At 32.9% G+C, this 24,268-nt stretch overlaps 1 protein-coding gene across 1 annotated transcript in view; it reads right to left on the reverse strand.

The window, feature by feature from the left end:
* Positions 1-24,268, reverse strand: part of LOC108914350 (receptor-type tyrosine-protein phosphatase mu-like) — a 121,684-nt gene that overhangs the window by 43,161 nt on the left and 54,255 nt on the right. The window contains exons 12-18 of the mRNA XM_023454122.1: positions 19,246-19,435; positions 13,760-13,824; positions 9,682-9,859; positions 9,283-9,398; positions 5,171-5,342; positions 4,767-5,072; positions 1,313-1,530 (exon numbers count right to left, since the gene is read on the reverse strand). Coding sequence (XP_023309890.1) covers positions 1,313-1,530; positions 4,767-5,072; positions 5,171-5,342; positions 9,283-9,398; positions 9,682-9,859; positions 13,760-13,824; positions 19,246-19,435 — 1,245 coding nt within the window. The remainder of the gene's footprint in view (positions 1-1,312; positions 1,531-4,766; positions 5,073-5,170; positions 5,343-9,282; positions 9,399-9,681; positions 9,860-13,759; positions 13,825-19,245; positions 19,436-24,268) is intronic.

Genomic DNA, 24,268 nt, shown 5'->3' on the forward strand with positions numbered 1-24,268 from the left:
CGTGTTTGGGAGGCTGCCGCAACTATACCCCCCGGAAGTGCGCGAGCTGGAGGTCGATTCTTTTACTAGTGACACCAAATAAAGCGTAGGAAAACTTTTCAGCTTTTGCTCTTTTGGTCATCAAAAAAGGTTGCTGGCTCTCGGGCTATTACCTCCCTAGGGAAAAAGCGATTTTGAATTATAAATGCATATTTTGTGAACAAATACATATAAATATTTAATACATTACATTACATTTTATTAATTATTATGAATGAATAATGAATATTTATAGTAATTGTTCAGTTATCACATTTAGTAACGTTTATAAAATCTGGATAATTATTCCCCTCGCGTTTATTGTCACATTTTTTTCAAAATGATTTGACCGCTCCATTTCAGTCACCGGAGGCTCAATATTATCTGACTGATTCATTAAAACAGCATGATGCGACGTACTACTAGAACCTTGAGTTGAAGTGTCATTGTAGAGAATGTTGGCTATTTAATTTTTGTTACTTAAACTGTCAGCAATATAACTCTGCAATTCTGGCTGATTTCTAACCACCATATCTCTTGCTTGCTAATACAGGAGTTGATGTATTAGTAGTAACAGTAAAGTTGCTGATGTTCTTCGAAAAGAATGGCCTGTATGTGTTTCAAGATGTTATAGTTTCAAAAACTCTGCAATTTTATTAGGAATCATAGAAAGGGTACTCTTGTCGACCTTAGAAACGACAAAATCCGAACAACCAAGGAGACTTTGCAAGATTTCGAATAATGTTAAAATGAATTGATTAAGAAATGTCAAAAACTAATTTTTATCCCATGAAACATAAAGAACTGTGGTAGCAGATAAAATGTTATACACCACGCAGCAGTTAAGTATAATTTATCAGTCTCGGACTCTATTGCCAGCCCTCGCTCCGCTCGAGCGCAAAGTCGTCCTTGACTGGTAAATAATACTTACCCTCCTTTATGGTGTAAATAATAACTATTAATTACAATAATATAAAGGTGTTAAAATATGTTTTTTTTGTCGAATTGAGCGGCTTAGGTTACCTGGAAAATGTAAGTATAGTACCAATTTACTTTGTTCTGTAAAGATAATGTGGTTTTAATCTAGATAAGACAAATTAAAAAAAAAACATTATTCATATACAGATTAAAATAAAATAAAATTATAAAAGCAGGATGAATTAAATAGTTTTTCTAGATAAAAGATAACTGCAATGAAATTGATTTCCTTTGTACAAGGATAGCAGTTATAGAAATATGTACTTTATCTTAACAGTACATGTATACCTAGGTATTAGTAAATATGTTTACGGACCTTAATCTCGTAGTTTGTTTCTTCCACCATGTTTTTAATTGTTGCACAGTGATAGTCTGTCCATAGCGAACATTGCGTGATATTTGTTTTCATTTCTCCTGTGTTATAAAATATTTTATATTCGGCTAAAATACCAGTAGGCGGAGGAGGTTTCCATCGAAGAGAAATTGAATTTCCATCTTTAGATACAACGTACATTTCGTCTGTTTTAGTAGGAACTAAAAACAAAAAGTCACACACATTTCAATTATCTCGTGACAAAATTACAAGAATGTATGTATGTATACATTACATTGAGGGGAATCGACCAATAAAGAATCTTTTGCTGATTGTAACATAATCTGTATTGTAATAGCATTTTTTTCCTATTAGTTTTAAAACATCATATTCTAAAATCAATAAATAGCAGTAGCTAGATATTTTTTCAACTAGTAATTACACAATTACAGTTAACACGCAGATGCGAGAATTACATGCACTGCATTACAACAGGAAAGATGCCTTGCCCGTATTTCATATACAGCGTGGTAAAAAAGTTCTGCATAAAATTCATATTTTCGTTTTTTTTTCGAAAAACGTTGAGACCCGTCGATTTTTATTAGATCCAGGGCACCTTGTTATGTGGAAATTTTTTTTTTTTTTTCGATAATCCACTTACGGCAGCGATGACATATATTTTTTTAAATGACAACGCATATTTTTTTCGTTCGAAATTGATGACAGTGATAATTATCTAAACAACGCAACGGTGTGAAAATTTCGATGTCTTACATAACAATTTTTTTTAGAAAAATGCACCTTAAGTTCTTATAAGTGATAATTGTCTACTTACACTATTAATGGCTCCGAAAAGGACAAAGTTGACAAAATTACATTTCAAACGAGTAAAATTACACTAATGTTTGTGTAAGTCTAGCGAAATTGTTCGAATTGCCCACCCTGTACCATTTGGCATTGTCCTAAGCGTGTGTAAACGCCGTCTACACTTCGTTCAAGCATTCCCGGGTCGATTTGATTTATTTCAAAACGAATACGGTTTTTAAGTTCTTCCAAATCACCTGGTCTGTTTGTGTACACACGCGATTTCAAATAGCCCCACAAAAAAAAGTCTAGAGGTGTTAAATCAGGCGAACGCGGAGGCCACTCGATTGTTCCGCGTCGCCCGATCCACCGGCCAGTAAACGTGTTATTCAAGTACTCCCGTACTTGCACTCCATAATGGGGCGGTGCACCATCCTGCTGAAACCAAATTCTTTCCTCAGGAATATCAGGATCCTCGTTGTTCGGGAATAACTCTGCTAAGCTTGGGACCAAATCGAACCGCAGGAAATCCAAATAGCGAGCAGCAGTTAAATTTTCCTCGAAAAAATACGGGCCTAAAATACGACGCCCTATTATTCCCGCCCAAACGTTCACCTTTCGGGGGTGCTGATGATCTACTTCTTGCACCCAGTGCGGGTTTTCCTGAGACCAATACCGGCAGTTATGTCGATGCACCGATCCATTAAGATAAAAAGTAGCCTCGTCAGAAAAAATTATGTTCTTGAGGAAGTCGGGGTCTCCGTTACATCGATGCATTAAATCTTCACAAAAGTGGAGACGGCGGTCTGGGTCGTCCTCAGTCAATGCATGTATCAAGTGACCCTTATAGGGGTGAAATTTCTCTTTTTTGAGAAAGTTCACCACAGTTACATGTGAAATATCATTGTTCAATGCAATCGACCTTGTACTAGAATGAGGGTTGTCCTGGAGCTCCACCAGGATATTCAATCTAGTTTCATCATCTACTCTAGGACGACCCGCACGAGGAGCATCTTTCACACTACCAGTTTCCTCAAACCTTGCCAGTACCCTACTAACCGTAGATTGCGTAATTGGTGGTCTGTCAGGGTACGTTGCATTAAATAATTGGCAAGCTTCTTGATGGGTTCGTAACTTATCGCCGAAACCAATCATCCTCAAAATATCAATTCTTTCGCGTTCACTAAGTTTTGCCATTTCGAATTAAACGATTTCACCAAAGAATGTTAAATCGGTACTGATTTTTAGTCTTCAATATTTCAGGTAATCTACTCCTTTCAAGTAAACATTTCTTTGGATCTTTTTTTTTTGAGGAATTTATCGGCAAACTCGAAGACAAAAAGTCGACCTTAATTTGCTACATACTATTTGGATTTTGTGCGGTTGAACTTGGTTCTAAATTTTGCAGTTTAATCAGGATCCTGACAATATCTGATGAATAATTCCGCAAATATTACATAACACCAGTTGCAACTTAAGTTATCTGAAATGCTTTCTGCCGAATAAATTTTTTTCTAAGGCATTTGATCCGTAAACAGCAAATTATTGCATTCAAGAACTTAAGGTGCATTTTTCTAAAAAAAATTGTTATGTAAGACATCGAAATTTTCACACCGTTGTTTAGATAATTATCACTGTCATCAATTTCGAACGAAAAAAATATGCGTTGTCATTTAAAAAAAAAATTATGTCATCGCTGCCGTAAGTGGATTATCGAAAAAAAAATTTTTCCACATAGCAAGGTGCCCTGGATCAAATAAAAATCGACGGGTCTCACCGTTTTTCGAAAAAAAATTGTTTAACGAAAATATGAATTTTATGCAGAACTTTTTTACCACGCTGTATACTTATAATTTTACTAAAGATAAGAAATTAATAATTGTATCGTCTGAATGTAAGTATTCTTCATTTTATGGATGTCTTGCCGCTTTGCAAATAAAAAAGTATCTGTCATTTCAGATTACTTGAAATTTCACTTTGAGAAATTTATAAAACTGATATCTGTACCTACCTCATATGTTTCGATAGCTTCTTTATATTCGCTTTTATTTTTATATTCATATTTTTTAAAACAATAGGTATGTTAATTTTATAATTTTTTCTTACCACTTTCATAGACGGATGATATTTGATTAATATACAGAGAGTTACACATTAGTAGGTAACCACATATTTTTTGGACTAAAATAATGGAATTTTTCCTATGCCATTTCTTCTTTCGGATCCCCGTTTTCAAAATACAGGGTGTCAAAATCAAAATACAAAAAATGATTTTTATTGTCAGCTTCGGTGATTTTAGAGACATTTGTTTGAAATTGGCATTGACACACTTTCTGTGTAATTTTGGTCTAAAATATCAAAGCGCGAACGGAGGAAATGTGGGATGCAGCACCCACGGACCCCCCAATTTTTCAATTTTTTTAAATACGCCTATGCTTTCAAAATATTTTTTTTAGATAAAGCGTCTTTTTATTCTATATTCAAAATATATATAATGGAAGAACTAAGATCATGAATAAAGTAAGAGGAATAATATCAAGAAGTGTTGTTTGAAGGAATAATGTGTGAAATTCTTAAACGGATTATCACATAAGTTTCGCTTATATCAGATGCTGATATTATCAAAACAATACATTTAGGGCGATTCTCCTACCTGAGGGTTTTGTTGTAAAATCCTCGGTTGTAACGAAAACCCAATTTCTGTGATTTCTAGTTGCTGATACATCTAGATTATAATTTATATATGGGTATAAATCTCTAACATCATATGAGGTAGTTGTGGCAGATGTGGTAATATTATTATGTACTTTTTTATGACAATATTCACATTTTGCTACAAAGTTTAAGTAAATCGGTCCCTGAATATCCTCACACTTTGCGGGCGTTATACTGACACTTGCTTTATTGGAAGATGTATCCTTTACTTTAATTTTGGGTAATTCGCTCTGTGATAAACTTTCTGTAATATAAATATATATTTTTATTAGTAAACCATAATAACCACTGCTAGTATTTAGGTATAATAAAAATTATAAAAATAATTTGGCTGTTCTTTACCTGAATAATTTGTTTTCACTTTTATCTGTGAGTATTCCCCTGCTGCTTGGCTTGTTTGGGCACGAACTTCTATTTCGTATATAGAGTAAGGTTTCACATTAGGCAGATATATTTGTGTAGTTGAAACATTTAGACTATTGCTGAAACTGTAAGAGCAGTCCACTTTTTGCATCTAAAAATGTATAGTTTCAATATTATGTAAAGTCAAATCATAGTATTTTAGAATCATTTTGGCATATCATAGGAATTAGTGTCCTGGTTAATTCTAAAATTGTTTTATTAATAATAAGCAAGTCGAGTAATTTTAGTAAAGGTATCTGAAGTTACCTGTATATTTAACAAAAATGACTCAATTTTAGCATGAACAATATTTAGTCTTTTGTTAAGCAGAATTCGAAATTAAAATTCCCTTTTGACAGTAGGTAAGAGAAAAAAAGTTGGTAAAAGAATAAATGAATTGGCTTCGATAGGAGTCTCTGACCCAAATAAAGTTCTGCATAAGTATTTTTATCTTTTAAATTTATGTGAATTTCGAGACAATACAGGGTGTGGCGTGTATAATCTATAAAAATTAAACTACAGCTTCCTAACGATATTTGTAATAGAAAAGTCTTATACGAAAAAGTTCTATTTATGCGTTTTTTTTTTTTCGTAAATTAAAGTTCAATTATGGATCAAAATATTTTCTCTGGAACGGTCCTGTCCGTGTGCTGTACGATGAGTTACGTGCTGTAGACCAGCCGCGTAAACAAATCGTCGTTGAAAGATAGAAAGATACTTCTCAATTTTTGGGGAATTTTTCAATGCAAAAGTACAAACTAAGAAAAATAGATATTTAAAAAAAACTGATATTTTCTTATTATAATAATTAATAGTAATTACTATCTTAAATGCATTGTTGTTACTGCAAGAGTTCGCAAACAAAACCACATCCGTAAGCATCTGTAGTTGCCAACTGCGTGCACTAAACAAACTCCATTAAAATATGGAACAAAATGAAATAAAACTTACCATTTCTAGAGAAAATGTTGAAATTGATCCCCATTAGCGCGGATACAGGCATGGCACCGACGCACCCAATTTTGGCGAATATTTTCCCAAATTCCAGGTATTCCCCTAATTGTGTCAGCAGCTTCAAGTATACGGTTTCGCAATTCTTCCACCGTAGCAATTGGAGTATTGTAAACCAATGACTTCAAGTGACTCCAAAGATAAAAGTCCATTGGAGTTAGATCGGGTGACCGAGGTGGCCACAGCACAGGACCAAAGCGTCCAATCCATCGCTGAGGAAACATTTCATTCAAAAGTGTCGTTACTTCTCGAGTACTGTGTGGAGGAGCCCCATCTTGAAGATAAAACATGCGTGCCCGAACTTGTAATGCCACATCGTCCAATAATTCAGGCAACCGGTTCTCCAAAAAGTCAGCATATGTTGGTCCATTTAGTCGTCCTTCAAAGAAATAGGGACCCACAAGTACATCGCCTATTATGCCAGCCCAAACATTTACCGAGAACCGATGTTGAAAATGAGTTTCCCTAATCGCGTGAGGATTTTCATCGGCCCATATGTGCATATTATGGAAATTAAGCAGGAATGTCTACTTGATTGGCACATTGCCGTAAAAACCATCTGCAAAAACGCATTCGTTGATCACAATCCGGGGGTAAAATCTGTTGAACTGGTTGCAGATGATCGCAGCTGGCGCCTAAGATGCGATGTACGGTACGAGATGAGGTTCCTACTTGCTGTGCGAGTCGTTGAGTACTAATTGTGGGGTCTTCGTCAAGATTTTCCAACACCGCATCTTCAACATTAAGGTTCTCTTGCTGACCACGTTCTCCTCCTCGAGGAATAACACTTCCCGTATCTCGCACCTGCTGAATGCACTGTAGGATTGCATTTGCACATGAGGGGTGACGTTGTGGCCATCGTTCCCGGTACAACCTTGTCGCAATTGCATTTTCACCGGCTGCACCATACACTACTTACTCGGTACATTGAAAAACTAGTTTGTGTACAAACTAAAAAATTAAGCAAAGTAAGAAATAACAATCTCGTTATTAATGTAATCGGCACGCTATTTTCATTTTTTACTTCTTTATAAAAATTACACTGTCACTATCGTGGAATTACAAAATAAAAACTTTTGTTTGGAAAATCTTTCACTTTTTAACACTGATGGGTCGATGGACGATGCTTAATATTTAATAATTAAGTGAATAATGAATTCAATACAAATACAAAATCAGTTGACTGCACAAATTTTTTGACAATTCTTTTAGTATTACTAGCACAGCTAATATAAGCTGTGTTACTAGTATTGCCGACTTAAATTATAAGGTTGCATCTCGGGTCGCATAAAAACATTTCCAAAGTTTTTAATAAATAACACAGGCTCGGCCTTCATTTTACTTTAATTTACAAAAAAAAACGCGAAGATAGAACTTTTTCGTATATGACTTTTCTATTACAAATATCATCAGGAAGCTGTAGTTTAATTTTATAGATTATACACGCCACACCCTGTATATGAGGACCAAAACTCTTCTTACTATCAAAGAACAATCCTAAATCTAAATATGGTTATTATAAAATAATTATCATCAAAAACATTATAATTTTTCGTGAAACTAATACAATAACATTTTGCTATGTTTAAAGTTAATTTATTATTTTTGCGAACAATAATATTCATGTTCGTTTGAACTGAATCATAGAATCATGAATAGATTTGATAATTCGAAGTAATGAGTAAAATTACCAATATCGTTAATACATATATATAGGAAACAGTAACGAACCTAAATGTGAACCTTGTGGCACACCAGTAATTATAAATATTGGGTCAGATTTGAAACCACTGACTATAACTGTTTGAGACCTATTAAATATATAATTAGGCAAACCAACGCAATAGATCACCATGTATACCGATATCCGCCAATTTAGCTATCAAAATATTGTGATCAATTTGATCAAAGGCTTTACTAAAGTCCGTATACAAGGCGTCAACCTGAATTCTACTGTTCATAGCACTACGAATGTATTAATTGTAACATAATAAATTACTCTCGATAGCTCTTTTAGAAAAGCCATGTTTTTCCACCATAATAGACGTTTTAAGGGTATTAAAAAGACTATTGTGTATAATCGATTCAAATAATTTACGAAATACACACAACTTACTTATACCTCTATAATAATAATAACGCAATATTTGTGTCCTAAATTTTTATAAATAGGAATTAAATATGATTGTTTCCATAAAGTTGGAAATTCATTTAGATTAAGAGATTTAGTAAATATTAATGATATAGGTACTATATCTGGGGCACAGTTTTTTAATCAGTTATTTGACTATACAGGGTGTCCCGAAATTCATGCAACAAAATTTGGTCACAGATTTTTAAGACAAATTTAGAGGACCCGTATTTTTTATTTTTGCCAACTGGCCCCCTCTTTCGGAGTTACAGCCCCCTGAAGTCCGCTCCTAAGAATAATCTTTTTTTTATATCTCAGAACCCTGTTGTACGAGAATCACTAAACTTGGTATACAGGGGTTTTATGATATGTGGAATCTGATGGTGCTACGCAATGTTTTCGAGAAAAATGTCAAAATGTGATCGTGATTCGCCATTTTCCTCAAAAACATTGCGTTTTACGAAACAAATATCAAGGGACAAAAAATTTTCTAAATTCAATGGCTTTCTAGTAAATTAATAATTAAAAAAAAAATCAAATTTGCGACCAAATTTTTCTGGTTCCAAAGTCAAGGGGCCCACGAAAAAGTGTCTTAAGGGGGTTTCTCGCCAAAAAGCGTAGCACTGTGAGATTCCTCATGTTATAAAACCCCTGTGTACCAAATTTAGTGATTCTCATGCAACATGTTTTGAGATATAAAAAAGACCCCTAAATTTGTCTTAAGAATCAATGACTAAATTTTGTATGTCAAACCAAACTAGAGCATAACTTTAAACTTAAAATTATTAGGTATTTATACGGATTATGCAGTATTGTCTAACAGTTTTATGAAATGTTGATTATGACAAATTTTATCTTTACGTTTACCATATGCAAATTAAAAGGAATCATTTAAAATCTATATACATACCTTATATCTTACGTTGTATGTTACAATTCCATTTGGTTCTAAAGGCTCATTCCATTCTAATAATATCGTAGTTGAGGAGGAATATTTAGTTTCTAACTTTTCCACTTTGGAAGGAACTGTAAATGTATTTAAGTATAAGTCGCGATTAGTTTTATATTTTTAATGTTAAATTTTACTGTTTTTTAATTCATTATTTTATTTTATTAATATCATTTCTTATTTGACATGTACTTTTATTTAGTAGTTTAAGCTAAGAAAATGCTTTGTTTCAATTTTTTCACAATTCAAGAGCAATTTCTAAGCAATATGAAGACGTAGAATTTAACGTCAATAATTATTTCATGTTTTTTATTTATGAAATCTGTTTCAGATCTCAAACTAGGCTAGAAATCAATTTACCTCCTTCTTTTGTTTTAAACGGTATTGCTACGTTTCCATGTTTAACGTGTCGGAGAGTGAGTTTATACGTTCGAAACGGTTTTAGATTAGGTAATTCAAATTCTTCTTTCACATATTTTTCCTTTCCTTCATCCAGACTATATTTATAATTACTGATTCGGCATGTTTTAGCAGATTTCTAAAATATATAAATCAAGTCAGTCTGCCATTAAAGTATAAATTGATGTCATTTGATTTTATTTTAATGATATAGTTTTGGGTACATTATATGCTTTAATGAAATATTTATTAAAAATTTATTTGAATCCATTTTTTAAATTAAGATTTCTGTAACGTCGGGAAAATTATGTTAAAAAATATTTCCTAACTTCCTAATATTTATATTCAACAAAATTTTTTCATAATTTCTTTATATTATGATGTTTTAGATTTCATTGTTTTGGACATTTTGTTTGTCGGACACTTTTCGATTTAATTACATTGATGGTAAGTAACAAGTGTTTATTTAAAAAAATATATTTGCAATAAAAGTTTACTTACATAATTGTAAAACTTGAAATTGCATACATTTTTGAAACAAGGAGGAATTAATTACTCTTGTAAAATATTTAATTGTAAAAATGTTTTGCACCGTAAAACACCGAAAAATACAATTTGAATTGCTATTTTCTATACCCATACATAATGGCTAACTTATTTATTTTAAGCAAATTATGCTGATAATTTGTTCATCCAATCATAAAAATTTTATAGATTATTTTCCATCTTAGTTAGGAATTTCAACCAAAAACTTCGATAAAACAATTCAGGGTCGCTGATATGAATGGAAAAGATGGATTATCTCTTAAAGTAAGATAGCTATCGAAAAATCAAGACACAAACGTTTTAGGGTTTTTAAAATCTATTACAAGTTACATAATCAGTCAAAATGTCACGAAACAAAGTTGCTTTTTCTTTAATACGTTGTAAGTATATTATTCCATATTTCAATTCTTCTCAAAATTCTAAAAAAAAAATCATATAGGTAGTTATATACTTTGAAAGTAAGTTTTACTACTCTTAAATTTATAAAAGAAAAAGAGCCCCAAATTATGGATATTTATTTTGAAAATAACATAAATTGGAGGATATGGACATGATTTAATTTTATTGCTAGTTTTTTACAGAAAATAAAAAGCATAAATAGTTCAGGGTTGATAAAAATACATGAAACGAAATAATGAAAATAAATGTCCTGGATTTAAATTTTATGAAAACAATAATAATAATAAAAAAAGAGAGAAAACAAGTTTTAACAAATAACAACTATTTTCATTGGAATTCTATTTTATAAGGTGTTCAAAGTGTTCACCATTTACCTCCTGACAGTCATGAATTGGCTGAACAAAATTTTGTTAGTAAAGAGTGTTGGGAGGAATATTGGAAATTTCCTGTCTTATCCCTTCCTGCAACTCTTCGATATTTTGCGGCCTATTTTTGTAAACTACATATTTTATGTGACCCCACAAAAAAAAAGTCAATCGGGGTGATATCGAGAGACCCAGCTGGCCATTCAGTTGTCCCTCTGCGTCCAATCCATTTATTAGGAAAAGTTTCATCTAGATATACCACAGGCCCAAAATATGGAAGAACCCCATCATGTTGAAACCATATTTGTTTGCCGATAAACTGGATTGATATTGTTCGGGAATAATCGTCTAAGCTCTGGAATAATATGTTCTTTCAAAAGTAATAAATATCGTTCAGAGGTCAAATTTCCATTTGGATCCTAGGATCCTATGGCGTGTCCATCAATAATGAAACACCAAACATTTACTTTCTGTGATCGTTGGGTGTGAACTTTTTCCATCCAATGTGGATTTTGGTCTGACCAATACCTACAGTTGTGTCGGTTTACCTGCTCGTTTAAACAAAATGTAGATTCGTCAGAAAACAATAGGTGACAAAGATGATATTTTCGTTTAAATTATCCATAATAATTTCGCAGAAGTCGATTCTACGATCATAATCGTCATCACTCAATTCTTGTAACAAATTAGTTTTATACGGATGTAATTTTTCCCGTTTGCAAAGTTTTTGAATGGAATGTCGACTCATGTTATGATTTAAAACCGCCTGTTGTGTCGATTTTATACCACATTTTACATGACATTCAAAGAATTTTCTTCATTTGTAACGCTTACTGGTATTCCACTTTTTCGTCTATCTATAACACCTCCAGTTTCATGAAAACGCTGCAATGTTTTTGTAACAATTGATTTAGAAATATGTTTCCGATCGAGATGCAATTTATAAAAAATATCCACTACATCGTCACAACTTCGTCTTCTATCACCATACCTATCCTATGATTATTAAAACTTCATTATGCTCGGTTTCACTTAAACGTGCAATTTTTGCGAGAAAATTATCCACACTAAATGTATTTTTCACATGCATATTTTTCACGATAATAACTATTAGACAAAAGAACGACGCGGCGTTGTTCTGGAGCTAGAAACTTTCAAAGGCAACTTGATGGACTATAAACTTAATGGACTAAAATATTTTTTTATAATTTATAAGAAAATTATTTTCAAAGTTCGATATCTCGAAAACGGTTAATTTAGTTACATGATGTGTTATATGAATTTTATTTAGAATTTCGAGAAGAATTAAAATATGAAATAATGTACAAGGTATTCCGTTAAAGAGAAAGCAACTTTGTTTCGTTATGACTTTTTGACTGATCATCTTAATTTTTCTTTATTGTAAGAGATTTTAAAAAACCCAAAACGTTTGTATTTTTCAATAGCCATCTTACTTTAGGAAATAATCGACCTTTTCCATACATATAAGTGACCTTGTGTATAGATTAGCACCATCAATCAGAAATTAAAAATTATGTTCAACTTATATTATACAACATGTACCTGAATTAATAAATTATTTCTACTATTACTCAAAAAATAATCGCATTAAATACACTTCCTACTTCAATATAATTAAGGTTACACATCTCAAACTCCCTAAACAATTACAAGTCAATACAATTACAATATTTGTAATTATTACACAATACAAGTTTGTCTGCTTCGCGGTCGGACTATTTAAACTGTCGAACTTAAGAAAAAAAAAAAAGAGAAACGAAAAATAGAGGGACTAAACGAAAGTGTAACCCTTTGCATAGATCCTTTGAAGAAAAGAGAACACGTTATAGCAACAAAAATAAGAATAGTTTATAGATATCGTTTTCTTTTGTTTAGAAAGTAGAGTATTCTACAAGTTTTGTTGCATTCTCAATCTTCTAGGCTGTTAAAAAAGTAAATGGATAGATGGGTGGATGGGTGGGTTTTATAGGTGGTACAGGTTACAGGTGGATGAATAAATATGCGTATTCATGCATGAACGACTGAATAGAAAGATGTATGAATTCATAAATGGATGGGTGGATAAAAAGATGGATCCAGAACTCTGCAACACGAATTATGCCATGAAAATGGCGTTTTAAGCATTTTGATCTATTTTCTGTTTTTGAATGAAATTGGACCAGCTTGTCTGACTCTATGATGATAAATTGGAATTAAACGAGTGAAAAATCATACGTCTAGTGAGCTGGTAGAATAATTTGATTTTTATAACTTTCGTCGATCGTAAATGACATTTTTTGTGAATTTTGACCCGTTTTTTGAATTTTCCCGAAAACTCAGACCCGTTGGGCCAAATCTAAAGGCAGATTCGGATTCAGCGGAAAAAATACATGGAAATATATGAGTCTGAATACCAGATCCGATACTTTTATTTTATTTTTGTGTGTTATTTAACCGATTATTTTAAAGTAGCGTAGCTTATAATAATAATGGTTGGTTGTAATTTCTGATTAAAACTAATCAAGTTAGCCAAGATCTTTTGGTATCATCGAAGTAAACTCAAAAGAACAGGACGCGACATAAAATTTTTTGTATCACCGTTTCGGCTGTACTCTATAAAACTATCGAAAATCAACCAGCCTGTACATTATGCCAATTTTTACATATAAAGTACCCCAAATTATAAAGTACAACAGTGAGATATCTACATATTTTGTGAAATGACTTACCTTCACCAATTGAACTGTAGCCGTTGTGTTGTACGTTTTAATATTAATATTATTGAGATTATATGCTGAAAATTTACTTCATTAGTTTAAACAGTATTAATAGGTGTGCCATCAAAAATAAGTTACGCGATCATTATTATTCAAAACTCAGGATATGGTAAAATCCTACCCAAATGAGAAAACAATGAATTCAATTATATTCCTTACTTTCACAAGTTTATTTTTGGTGTTATTATATACAGGGTGTGCCATTTAACACTCCCGTTGCTAATATCTCCGAAATGAAGAAATTTCTTTTAATTTCGGAAACTGAGGTTGTTAGGTTCTTCGAATAGCTTCAAATTGCAGTTAAAATTGTTAGTTCAAATCTTTCTGTATAGATGGCGTGGCGGTACTAAAAAATGTTTTGATTCCTGGAACGTGGAAATGCGGTCTATCTAAAAGATCGTTAAATTTTGAATAATTTTTATAATATAAAGTTTTTCCCAATATTTACTTGTTTTGGAGACATGTCGACTTCAATATGCAATGTATTATGTAACAGGAAAATCTATTATTTTATTTAAATCACACTGAAACAAAATATTCTTTTAAAATAATATAATGGCTTTATTCACACCGCATACTAACTAACAAACTATAAATTATAAAAAAAAAAACAAATTACGGTAACTTTACTACACCTAAACCAAATTATTAATAATAATCCTAAGACTTCCCTAAGGCAACTTCAGGCAGAGTCTAATATTTCTATGACATCTTGCCGCAGAATTTTGAAAGACAACCCTATAAAATTCACCTCTTCCACCATTTAAAGAGCATGTGATGACCAATGGAGATGGAGAAAACAATAATTTACTTTATAATATAATATCTTTTGGATTGATGAAAGTAGATTTTACAATAATTTTACGGTAACACGTCACAACTGCCGCTATTGGTCTGACAATAATCCAAGCCCAATACACCAATCCCGAAATCAAAATGTTTTTTTCTGTAAATGTTTGGTGTGGCATTTTGAATGGCTATATAATTGGAATTTTTCTTTACCAAGGAACATTAACATCCAACCGTTATTTACATTTTCTAAGAAACGAAATACTAAATTTATTGGATAATGTTGTGCCTCAACATAGGGTAAATGATTTATTGTTCCAACAGGATGGAGCGCCCCCCTACAATGCTAATGCTGTGCAAGAATACCTAAGTCAGAGGTTTCCGGGAAGGTGGCCGGCTCATTCACCAGATTTGACCCCATTGGATTTTTTTCCTATGGGGTTATTTAAAAAACAATGTATATCAGGACTCTATAAAAGACATGGCAGATTTGTATAATAAAATTTATGCAGCTTCAGCAGCTTTAGATCGGGACATTTTATTAAGAACCTGTAATGTCGAACTAACGAGAAGACTAACATTGTGTATTAATGCTGAAAGACGTAATTTTAACATTTATTATAATCTTTGTTTTAACTTATTTCAGTAACTACATTCACATTTACGTCATTATTTTAAATACTTTCTGTTACTTTTTCTGTAGTTGATCATTTGTTTTTTTATAATTTATTATTTATTAGTTAGTATGTGGTGTGATTAAAACTGTTATAACAATATTTTACAATAATATTTTTTCTCAGTGTGATTTAAATAAAATAATAGATTCTCGAAAACAAGTAAAATGGGAAAAACTTTATATTACAAAAATTATTCAAAATTTAACGATCTTTCAGATGGACGGCATTTCGACGTTCCAGGAATCAAAAATTTTTTAGTATCGCCACGCCATCTAAACAAAAAGATTTGAACTAACAATTCTAACTGCAATTTGAAGCTATTCGAGGGAACTAAAAATCCGTTTCCTGAACTGAAATAAATTTCTTCATTTCGGAGATATTGGCGGCGGGAGTGTTAAATGGCACACCCTCTATATACAGCGTGTCCCGCTGTAATGTCCGGAAGAGGGAAAAGTTTTTTATTTGTGGGTTTACGAGAAAAAGTCGCTCTTTATAAAAACTCTTGCTTGTTCCAAACCGGTCAAAACTGTTAAAATATTTGTCATTTTTTATACAGGATGTTCAGTATTTAGAAAAATATTGTTAGTCGCCAAGAGTAAAGTACCGTTATTTTTGACAATATCGAAAAATACTTTCAGGGATGATGCTTTTTCGGTCGATATCCGCACGGTTTAAGGCGTCAGTACTTAAATCGATGTGTGCTATCGATGCCCGGGTTTCGAATCCCGCGGCCGGTAGACCGTAGATTAGCTATGCTTGTACGGAGGATTGGCACCTTCTGTGCAGGTATGGTAGGGTGGAAGAATGTTGGCTTGGGTCAATGTGAGAGATTGACACCGGTTGGCATTTGACCACCCCCCTAATTAATGAGGTTTTCCAGGTTTCCCTCAGTCCTGCACTGAATGGTGGTTAGGGCCTACTAACATAAGTCGTTCCTGAGCGCAAATGCGGCCTGCTTAATAATAATATGCCGCCTCCTATCCCGCATTATTATTAGTATTATATTATATGTCATTCGGAATCCACAGGGGATTAAAAGTTATTATTTTTTTAATAATACGGGCAGCTAATTTGTATGTATCACTTTGTTTGATATTTGCAAAATTTATCCAATAATCAATTTTTTTAATTTTATTTTTATTAAGTCAATTTATTGCTAATAATATGAAAATTTACATAAAATTTTACTCAAATTTATTGCCTCCAATTTCTGCACAAATTTCAGCCCTTCTAATAAATTCTATATAGACATTTCGTATTTCGTATTGAGGAATATTAGCAATTGTTTCTCTTATTCTGTTTTTTCTGTCCACATTATTACCAAGCGGTTCAGCATAAACTTTTTGTTTTAGATTGCCCCATTATCGTCAGATCAGAACTTCTAGGAGGCCATGGAACAGGACCTAATCGTCCTATCCATCGATCTTTAAAATGTTGGTCCAACCATTCTCTAACAATAATTGTAGAATGAGATGGATGCCCACTTTGTTGAAAATAAGCCCTCTCTCGGTGTGATAATGGCATATCGTTTAGGTAGTTTAAGAAAAACGTACTTAGTAACTGTAAATAAGAATGCTGGTTCAAGTTTCCCTCTATAAAATAGGGTCCAACTAGTATTAAGAATAAGAAACGGCACACAGCAAACGTTAACTTTTTTTGAATACTGTCGTCCACAATTAATTCGAAAATTAGGATTTTCCGAAGCCCAGTATCTACAATTTTGAGAGATAACTATTCCATTCGTGGAAAAAGTCGCCTCCTCCGAAAAAATAATATAGTGGGAAAAATTTCTGCTTTCGAGATGGTGCTCACCCACCCATAGACAAAATTCCAACCTTTTAGAATCATCCCCTTCTTCTAGTGTATGGACAAACTTTGGTTTATAAGGATGTATTTTATTTTTTTTAACAATCTTTGTAAACGAGACTTAGAGTTGTTTCAAAATCTTATGAGCTTTGACTTTCATATGCGCAGAAACATAATTCCGACCGTCACCTAAATTATTCTACGTCCTAAAAACATTACATCTATTATTCACAGTCTATCTCGAGCTCTCGAAGCGTAAACAAGCCTTTGATCCGATTACAAATATCATAAAATGCCCTATTCTTTATTATTTTAATTTAAGCAATAAAAATATATATAACGAACGTTCGCTAGTTGACTTTATTGATGCCCGAGCGCCTTAGTACATTTCTTGTTGTAATAAGGCACGTGGTCTAATTCTGAGTCAATGTTTTCACAACGTGCTTATTAGAAGAATTATGCGGATACGCCACGCCTTTCGCGCATTTCGCGGCTCATGAGATTTTGAAACTACTCTACTAACGTTTACAATTTCTGAAGCTCTTTTCCTTAAAGATGTCTTTGGGGCATTTCTTATTAATTGCATCACTAATTCTACATTGTCTTCTTCATTAATCGCTGTTATCCTTTTCTTTTTTAATACAGAACCAGTGTTTTTCAATTTTTGTACATTCCGTTTTATAGTCTTATCTGTGACTATTATGTCAGGCCATTTCTCATTAAATCGTCTTTGAACTGCCGCGAATGATATTTCTTCACCCAAACCATAGCACTGAACAATAAATACTTTTTGTTCGAGAGTGAGCATTGTAATCTCAAATAAAATATCACCTAATTAATCACGAAGTGACTTTGACAGAAGATAGTAAGCATTATTTATTTGGTTGTTATAGTCACAGCATCCGTCATTTTAAACTCCTTTTATAGCATGCACAATCAGGTGCCCGCCTTATTAAAAAAAAAATTAACAGAAATTAGTGAAACCTCAAATTTTTAATCCCCTGTGGATCCTAAATGACATTCCTGTTAATATTTTTCGATAGTATCAAAAATAACGGTAGTTTACTCTTGGTGACTAACAATATTTTTCTAAATACTGAACACCCTATATAAAAAATGACAAATATTTAACAGTTTTGACCGTATTGGAACAAGCAGGAGTTTTTACAAAGTGTAACTTTTTGTCGTAAACCCACAAAAAAACCTTTTCCCACTTCCAGACATTACAGCGGGACACGCTGTATACAGCGTCGTAATTAGGGGTTGGCCGCGGGGCAGCTATCAGGAGCGCACACCTCAAGGGGGTGCACTAGCAGACTCGCAGCCCAGGAGCACGGGCACATTGAGGACTTACCCAAAATTAAAACACAAGCAGAATTTAAATTTTGTCCTGGCGCTCATGACCTTAGCTACGATACTATATACAATATTATATACAGGGTCGGAAAGTCCCCATGGTTCATCGGCCGTTACGTGAGAGCGATAAAGAAAGTCATAGAAATCCGTGCGATAGAGAAAGATGGCTATAATGAAAACGTCTAATAGTCACCGCCCATTTCTCCCTTCCACAAATAAGATCCGCTTCTTATTTGTTAAAGGGCGAAATGGGAGGTGACTATTAGACGCCTTCATTATAGCCATCTTTCTCTATCGCACGGATTTCTATGATTTACTTTATCGCTCTCACGTAACGGCTGATGAACCATGGGGACTTTCCGACCCTGTATATTTATAAAGGTGAGTACTGAGAAGAACAGATTTACTCCCACAAACTTTCGTGACGGTTATTGTTCTTTCTCACATTAATCGTATGCTTGAATGTATGCCCCGACGTTCAGCAAGATGTCTAGAAGGAAGAAAATATTTCACGTTTCTTGAGAAATGATGAGGACGTTAGGCATTCCACAAAAGGGAAGCTATTAGATTTCATCAGTTAACTGCAGATCCCTTCATTCACTCCATATCTCACAAATATTGGTGTAAGTGGAAAAGATGCGCCTGCACAGAACTTCTGTATGAAATCGTCGTCCAATCCGATCAAATGATTTCTTTCAATTTCTTGATAAACCCACAAATGGCGATGATGTTCGGGCGTGATTAGAGCAAATTTATTAGCGTATAGTGTCTGTGTGCGTAAATCTGCTCAGTACGCACCTAAATACTTACGAATGCAAGTTGTAACAAAGGATTTTTGTTTTATTGCACCTCCTTCGTAAATATCGGACAAATTTGAATAAAGTACAGCTCGAACATAATATGTGGTATCCGCTTCTAAATTATAAATTTTGTCGGTTATGTACTGAATGCTTAGAAAATCTCTTTCACTGTTAATTTTCCACTTATTATCCATATCTCTCTGAAAATTTTCCAGAATTATTATTTGATTTTTTTTTACTATTTTCATTTAATTGAGTATTTATGCTAAACAAACAGGAAAGATAAAAAATTAACGACCCTATTGCGTCAAAAGAATCAGTAAAAATATTAATAACGTGCTAATATTTAAGGGGGTTATTTTTGGGTCCATTTTAAGAAAAAAACTTCATATGAACATATGTCCTAAAAGTCTTAACTTTTAAATTACAAGGTGCTAAAGTTTTATGAAAAAACATTTTTTTATGATAACTTTGGTATTACTCTAGATATTTTTTCAAATTTGAATACAATTCAATACAAAACCTGTACAGACGCCACTGGCAAAAATAATAAAATTCTTTGTACATCAGAAAATGCATCTCGATGAATAGATGGCGTGTATCAAATTTGAAGAAATATCTAAGGTAATACCAAAGTTATCATAAAAAAAATGTTTTTCATAAAACTTTAGCACCCTATAGTTCAAAAGTTAAGACTTTTAGGACATATGTTCATATAAAGTTTTTTTCTTAAAATGGAACAAGAATAATCTCCTTAAATATTAGCGTGTTATTAAGAAACACCCTGTATATGTATAACAATTAAAAAAAGTATTGTCAATATAATATTTACCAAATTCATAAGGTATATCTACTGTAAATGCAGTTTTTGATAAATAGTCCACAGTACAGGCCCCCTCTGGAAAGTTGATTACCATATACTTTATAACTCCTGAGGTGCTTCGTTTTGACGAGTCTACCACATTTTTCCTCTGCGACTTTTCTCGATTCCTCCGCTTTTCCACTCGGAAAAGTCCAAAAACATGGCAATTTCCCGGGGTCTTGAAAACTCAAGACCACATCTTTTATTTTTAGCTTAAGTAATTGGAAATTTTGTTGCAAATGCCGATTTAAATTTGTCCGACAGAAATTCCTCCGACATTGACGTGTCTACCGGTCGAAACATGCCAAAATAACAGGGTATTGAAAATCAATTACCACATAGGTAATTTTTAGTAAAATTAATTGTAAATAATTAATTCAGTCAAAAAGTATTGTTGTCCGACAAATTTCAAGCCGCGTTTTTTCAGTCCGACAGCTGGAAATCGGAATTTTCACGGGGTATGAAAAATCGATTACCACATGTCGGACAAAAATAACACACGATAGAAAAGTGTTTTTTATAAGCAAAAATTGTAATGTCCGACAAAAATATATCCGCAAATCGTCAGTCCGACAAAAAAAGATGAAAAAAATTTCGTAAAAAATGTGCACATGTATTTATAATTTCTAATAAGGTATTTTCATGTATTAAGCAAAATTCCATATAAATATACAATACAGGGTGTTTCAGAAAGACCTCCCGTAAATACAGGGGGTGAGGACGACAAAAAATAAGAATTTTTTGTCATATGAACTATATGTCTATCTCCTCTTCTCAAAGCTCAAGCTTACTTTGAGAAAAGTCACTTATTTTATAGTGTAATATTGTAAGAGTTTAATTAAAAGCCTTTTTTCTCGAAAATCGTCCACATTAGGAAGTTCTAACAAGAGTACATTATTTTTAGAAAATAAAATTGTACAATAGAAATTAGAGCCCGACTGGTAAAAAACCTAACCTTAAAAAAAATATAACTTAAATTGTAATAAGAATGTAGCATAACTAGCGCTTTCTATGAAATATACAAAAAATAATTAGACTAGCGTATTTGGCACCCTTAAAAACCTCGGGCTACCAAATTTCATAAAAATATTTCGCACTATTTGGAAATTTTCATAAAAATGTTATTTAAAAAATTTTATTTTGTCTCTCTGTATCTCGAAAACAAGAGGAGATAGACATAGAGTTCATAAGACAAAAAATTCTCATTTTTTATCATACTATCACCCTCTTTATTTACGGGAGGTCTTTCTGAAACACCCTGTATATATTTTTCGTTTTATTCTTGTAATTGTAAATCTCTATATGCTCAATTTAGCCAAATAAATATCGAGAAAAGAATTAAACGATTTCAAAAAAGTATGTATGGTGTAAAAAAATTATGCACAAAAGTTTTGGGATTTTCTTTTAGAAAAATAGGAAAATTTTTGTAAAGAAAAATAACAAACGCGAATGAAAACTTGAAAGAGAAAAAAGGATTTTTATATCAAGTATAATATTAATTTATTTAGAAATAATGCATTATGCACTAAGATCGTATTAATCGCCTCAAAAATAACTTCATTTGTTTATAACTTTTAAATTTTTAAGCATAAAATAAGCAATATTATAATTATTTATTTGAAACAAATAATAATTTACATAATAATAATTAATAACCATTTATAAATATGAAATTTTTGGAGTGAAAAAATTAAATTTCATCACGTTTATTGATTTATTGATTTTTTAATAATTTGCGGACATTAAATCGTCGGACACTTATATCACTATTTTGTACAGTAAATTTAAAAGTGGAAAAAATGAAAATTAGATATGTGGTAATCGATTTTTCATACCCCGTGAAAATTCCGATTTCCAGCTGTCGGACTGAAAAAACGCGGCTTGAAATTTGTCGGACAACAATACTTTTTGACTGAATTAATTATTTACAATTAATTTTACTAAAAATTACCTATGTGGTAATTGATTTTCAATACCCTGTTATTTTGGCATGTTTCGACCGGTAGACACGTCAATGTCGGAGGAATTTCTGTCGGACAAATTTAAATCGGCATTTGCAACAAAATTTCCAGTTACTTAAGCTAAAAATAAAAGATGTGGTCTTGAGTTTTCAAGACCCCGGGAAATTGCCATGTTTTTGGACTTTTCCGAGTGGAAAAGCGGAGGAATCGAGAAAAGTTGTGGAGGAAAAATGTGGTAGACTCGTCAAAACGAAGCACCTCAGGAGTTATAAAGTATGTGGTAATCAACTTTCCAGGGGGGGCCTGTACTGTGGACTAAAAGCTATACTGATTTGAAAAACTTAAATTGTCATAAACCTTGAGTATACAGGGTGTAAGAAGTTTGACTGCCATTACTTCAGCAGGATATAGAGTAATCATAAATGAACAAAAAAGTTGTATATTACAGGGGCGTAAGATTAACAGTTTTCAAAATACAGCGAGTATTAATTAATATTGGGGAGTTTCATCACAACGTGACAATAGCGCTTAACCTGCTGATGCACACCACGTGTACACGCGGCAGACTTGTCCTACGAAAAAAATGTAAACAACTATTATTGTCAAACATTTAGTAAATTTCAAGACAATTGTTTTCCAGTTTTTAATCCATATATATTAAAAGCTGTAGTTACTCTCGCTCCCACACTCGGCCGCGAAAAGAGGCGTACGGTATTATCAAAGGCTTTCCTCGCGAGTCGCGCAGCGACGAGCCGAGGGGCCCGGTCCTTCCTTTATCCAAACGTCGTATTCTGAAAGCGATCTGTTCGCGCCTTCTATGTGAAATTTTCACTTTAAAAAGAGTCCTCGCCGAAAACTGACTTTTTTCGGTGGGAGTGAGATACCCGAAGTATATCCGATATTTAAACAGACTTGGAGACAAACGTCAGTGAAGACGTCAAAATAAATGTTGTCATTTGACGCGTTTTCCCGGACGATCGGGCCATGGTGAGTCGTTACATTGCCGTTAGGTATCGATTCCGATCTTTTAGAGACACAAATTTGGCGACAAAACTTGATTTGAATATTTTCAATTTTCTGTTTACATTCGCGGAAAACCAACGTTTCAAATAGCGCGTGCAGGCTCCACCCAGCGTTAGATCGTCGTAGCTCATTTTGTAAACTCTCAAATGTTCAACAAGTCAACACAATTCAACAAACCTTTCGGGATATTGATTCCTGAATTTATTTATATATTGATGACATTGATTCTAATAATATATTTCTTGTGTCACACCCGTCTTGTATATACCATTTAGTTAAAACGTTTTCTTTCCAGTTCCCAGTTTCTGGTGAATTCCACTGATTGTTCTTTATCGTTCATATAGTCCAAGTCAATATTTAAATCATCAAAATTATAAGGCGAAAGCATCATCAACGTATCAGAACACAGCTTTCTGTTTAAATTATTAATATATTTGTTTTCAACATATTTCATAAATATAATTATTCAAAATATTGGAGATATACAGGGTGTTCCAGATAGACCTTCAATTAGACGTTTCTGGAAAACTACGCGTACTGGAATTTTGAGGATTTATGTACGGGGGTTTCTCCTAATGTTCTATCGATTGAAAATATTGGCGTCGCCGTGGAACTTCCGGTTCTACCGGAAGTAGACGTCAACTCGCTTATTTCAAATGGAATGTACTATTTTTTATTTAATTTCTGGATTCTACATCGAATTTTAAGGTAAGTTTCATAACCTTACTTTATCCTTAAACTCAATAGTTTTTGAAATATTTTGACTTTTTCAAAATTTTTGAAAAAAACATACCTACACTTAATCGGTTCTATCTCCTCCAATTTTTAAGATAGGAAGCTGACATTTTAGATGGTCAATACCAAAACGTGTCCAAATATCTGGAATATTCGAAAGTTGGTGCATGTTACACAGGGCGTCTAAAAAATACGGACCAATTGTGTCAAATTGAAAGTTTAATAACTCGCTTATTTTAAATAGAACACCCTGTGTTTTATAATGCCAGTAGATGCACCTGTTAATTCTCTTTCCATTGGTATAAGCATTCCCTATACCTAAATCCCACCGATTTTGAGATATTTGAACATAAGTACAGAGACGAATATAATCCGACAGTTAGCTGTAGGTTGGCTGTGGAAAAACATTTAAATGTCACCAAGTGTCATTACTTATTTAGCAGATTTGCTGT

The sequence above is a fragment of the Anoplophora glabripennis genome, unplaced genomic scaffold, assembly GCF_000390285.2.
Source record: "Anoplophora glabripennis isolate ALB-LARVAE unplaced genomic scaffold, Agla_2.0 scaffold50, whole genome shotgun sequence".
In the NCBI taxonomy this organism is placed as follows: domain Eukaryota; kingdom Metazoa; phylum Arthropoda; class Insecta; order Coleoptera; family Cerambycidae; genus Anoplophora; species Anoplophora glabripennis.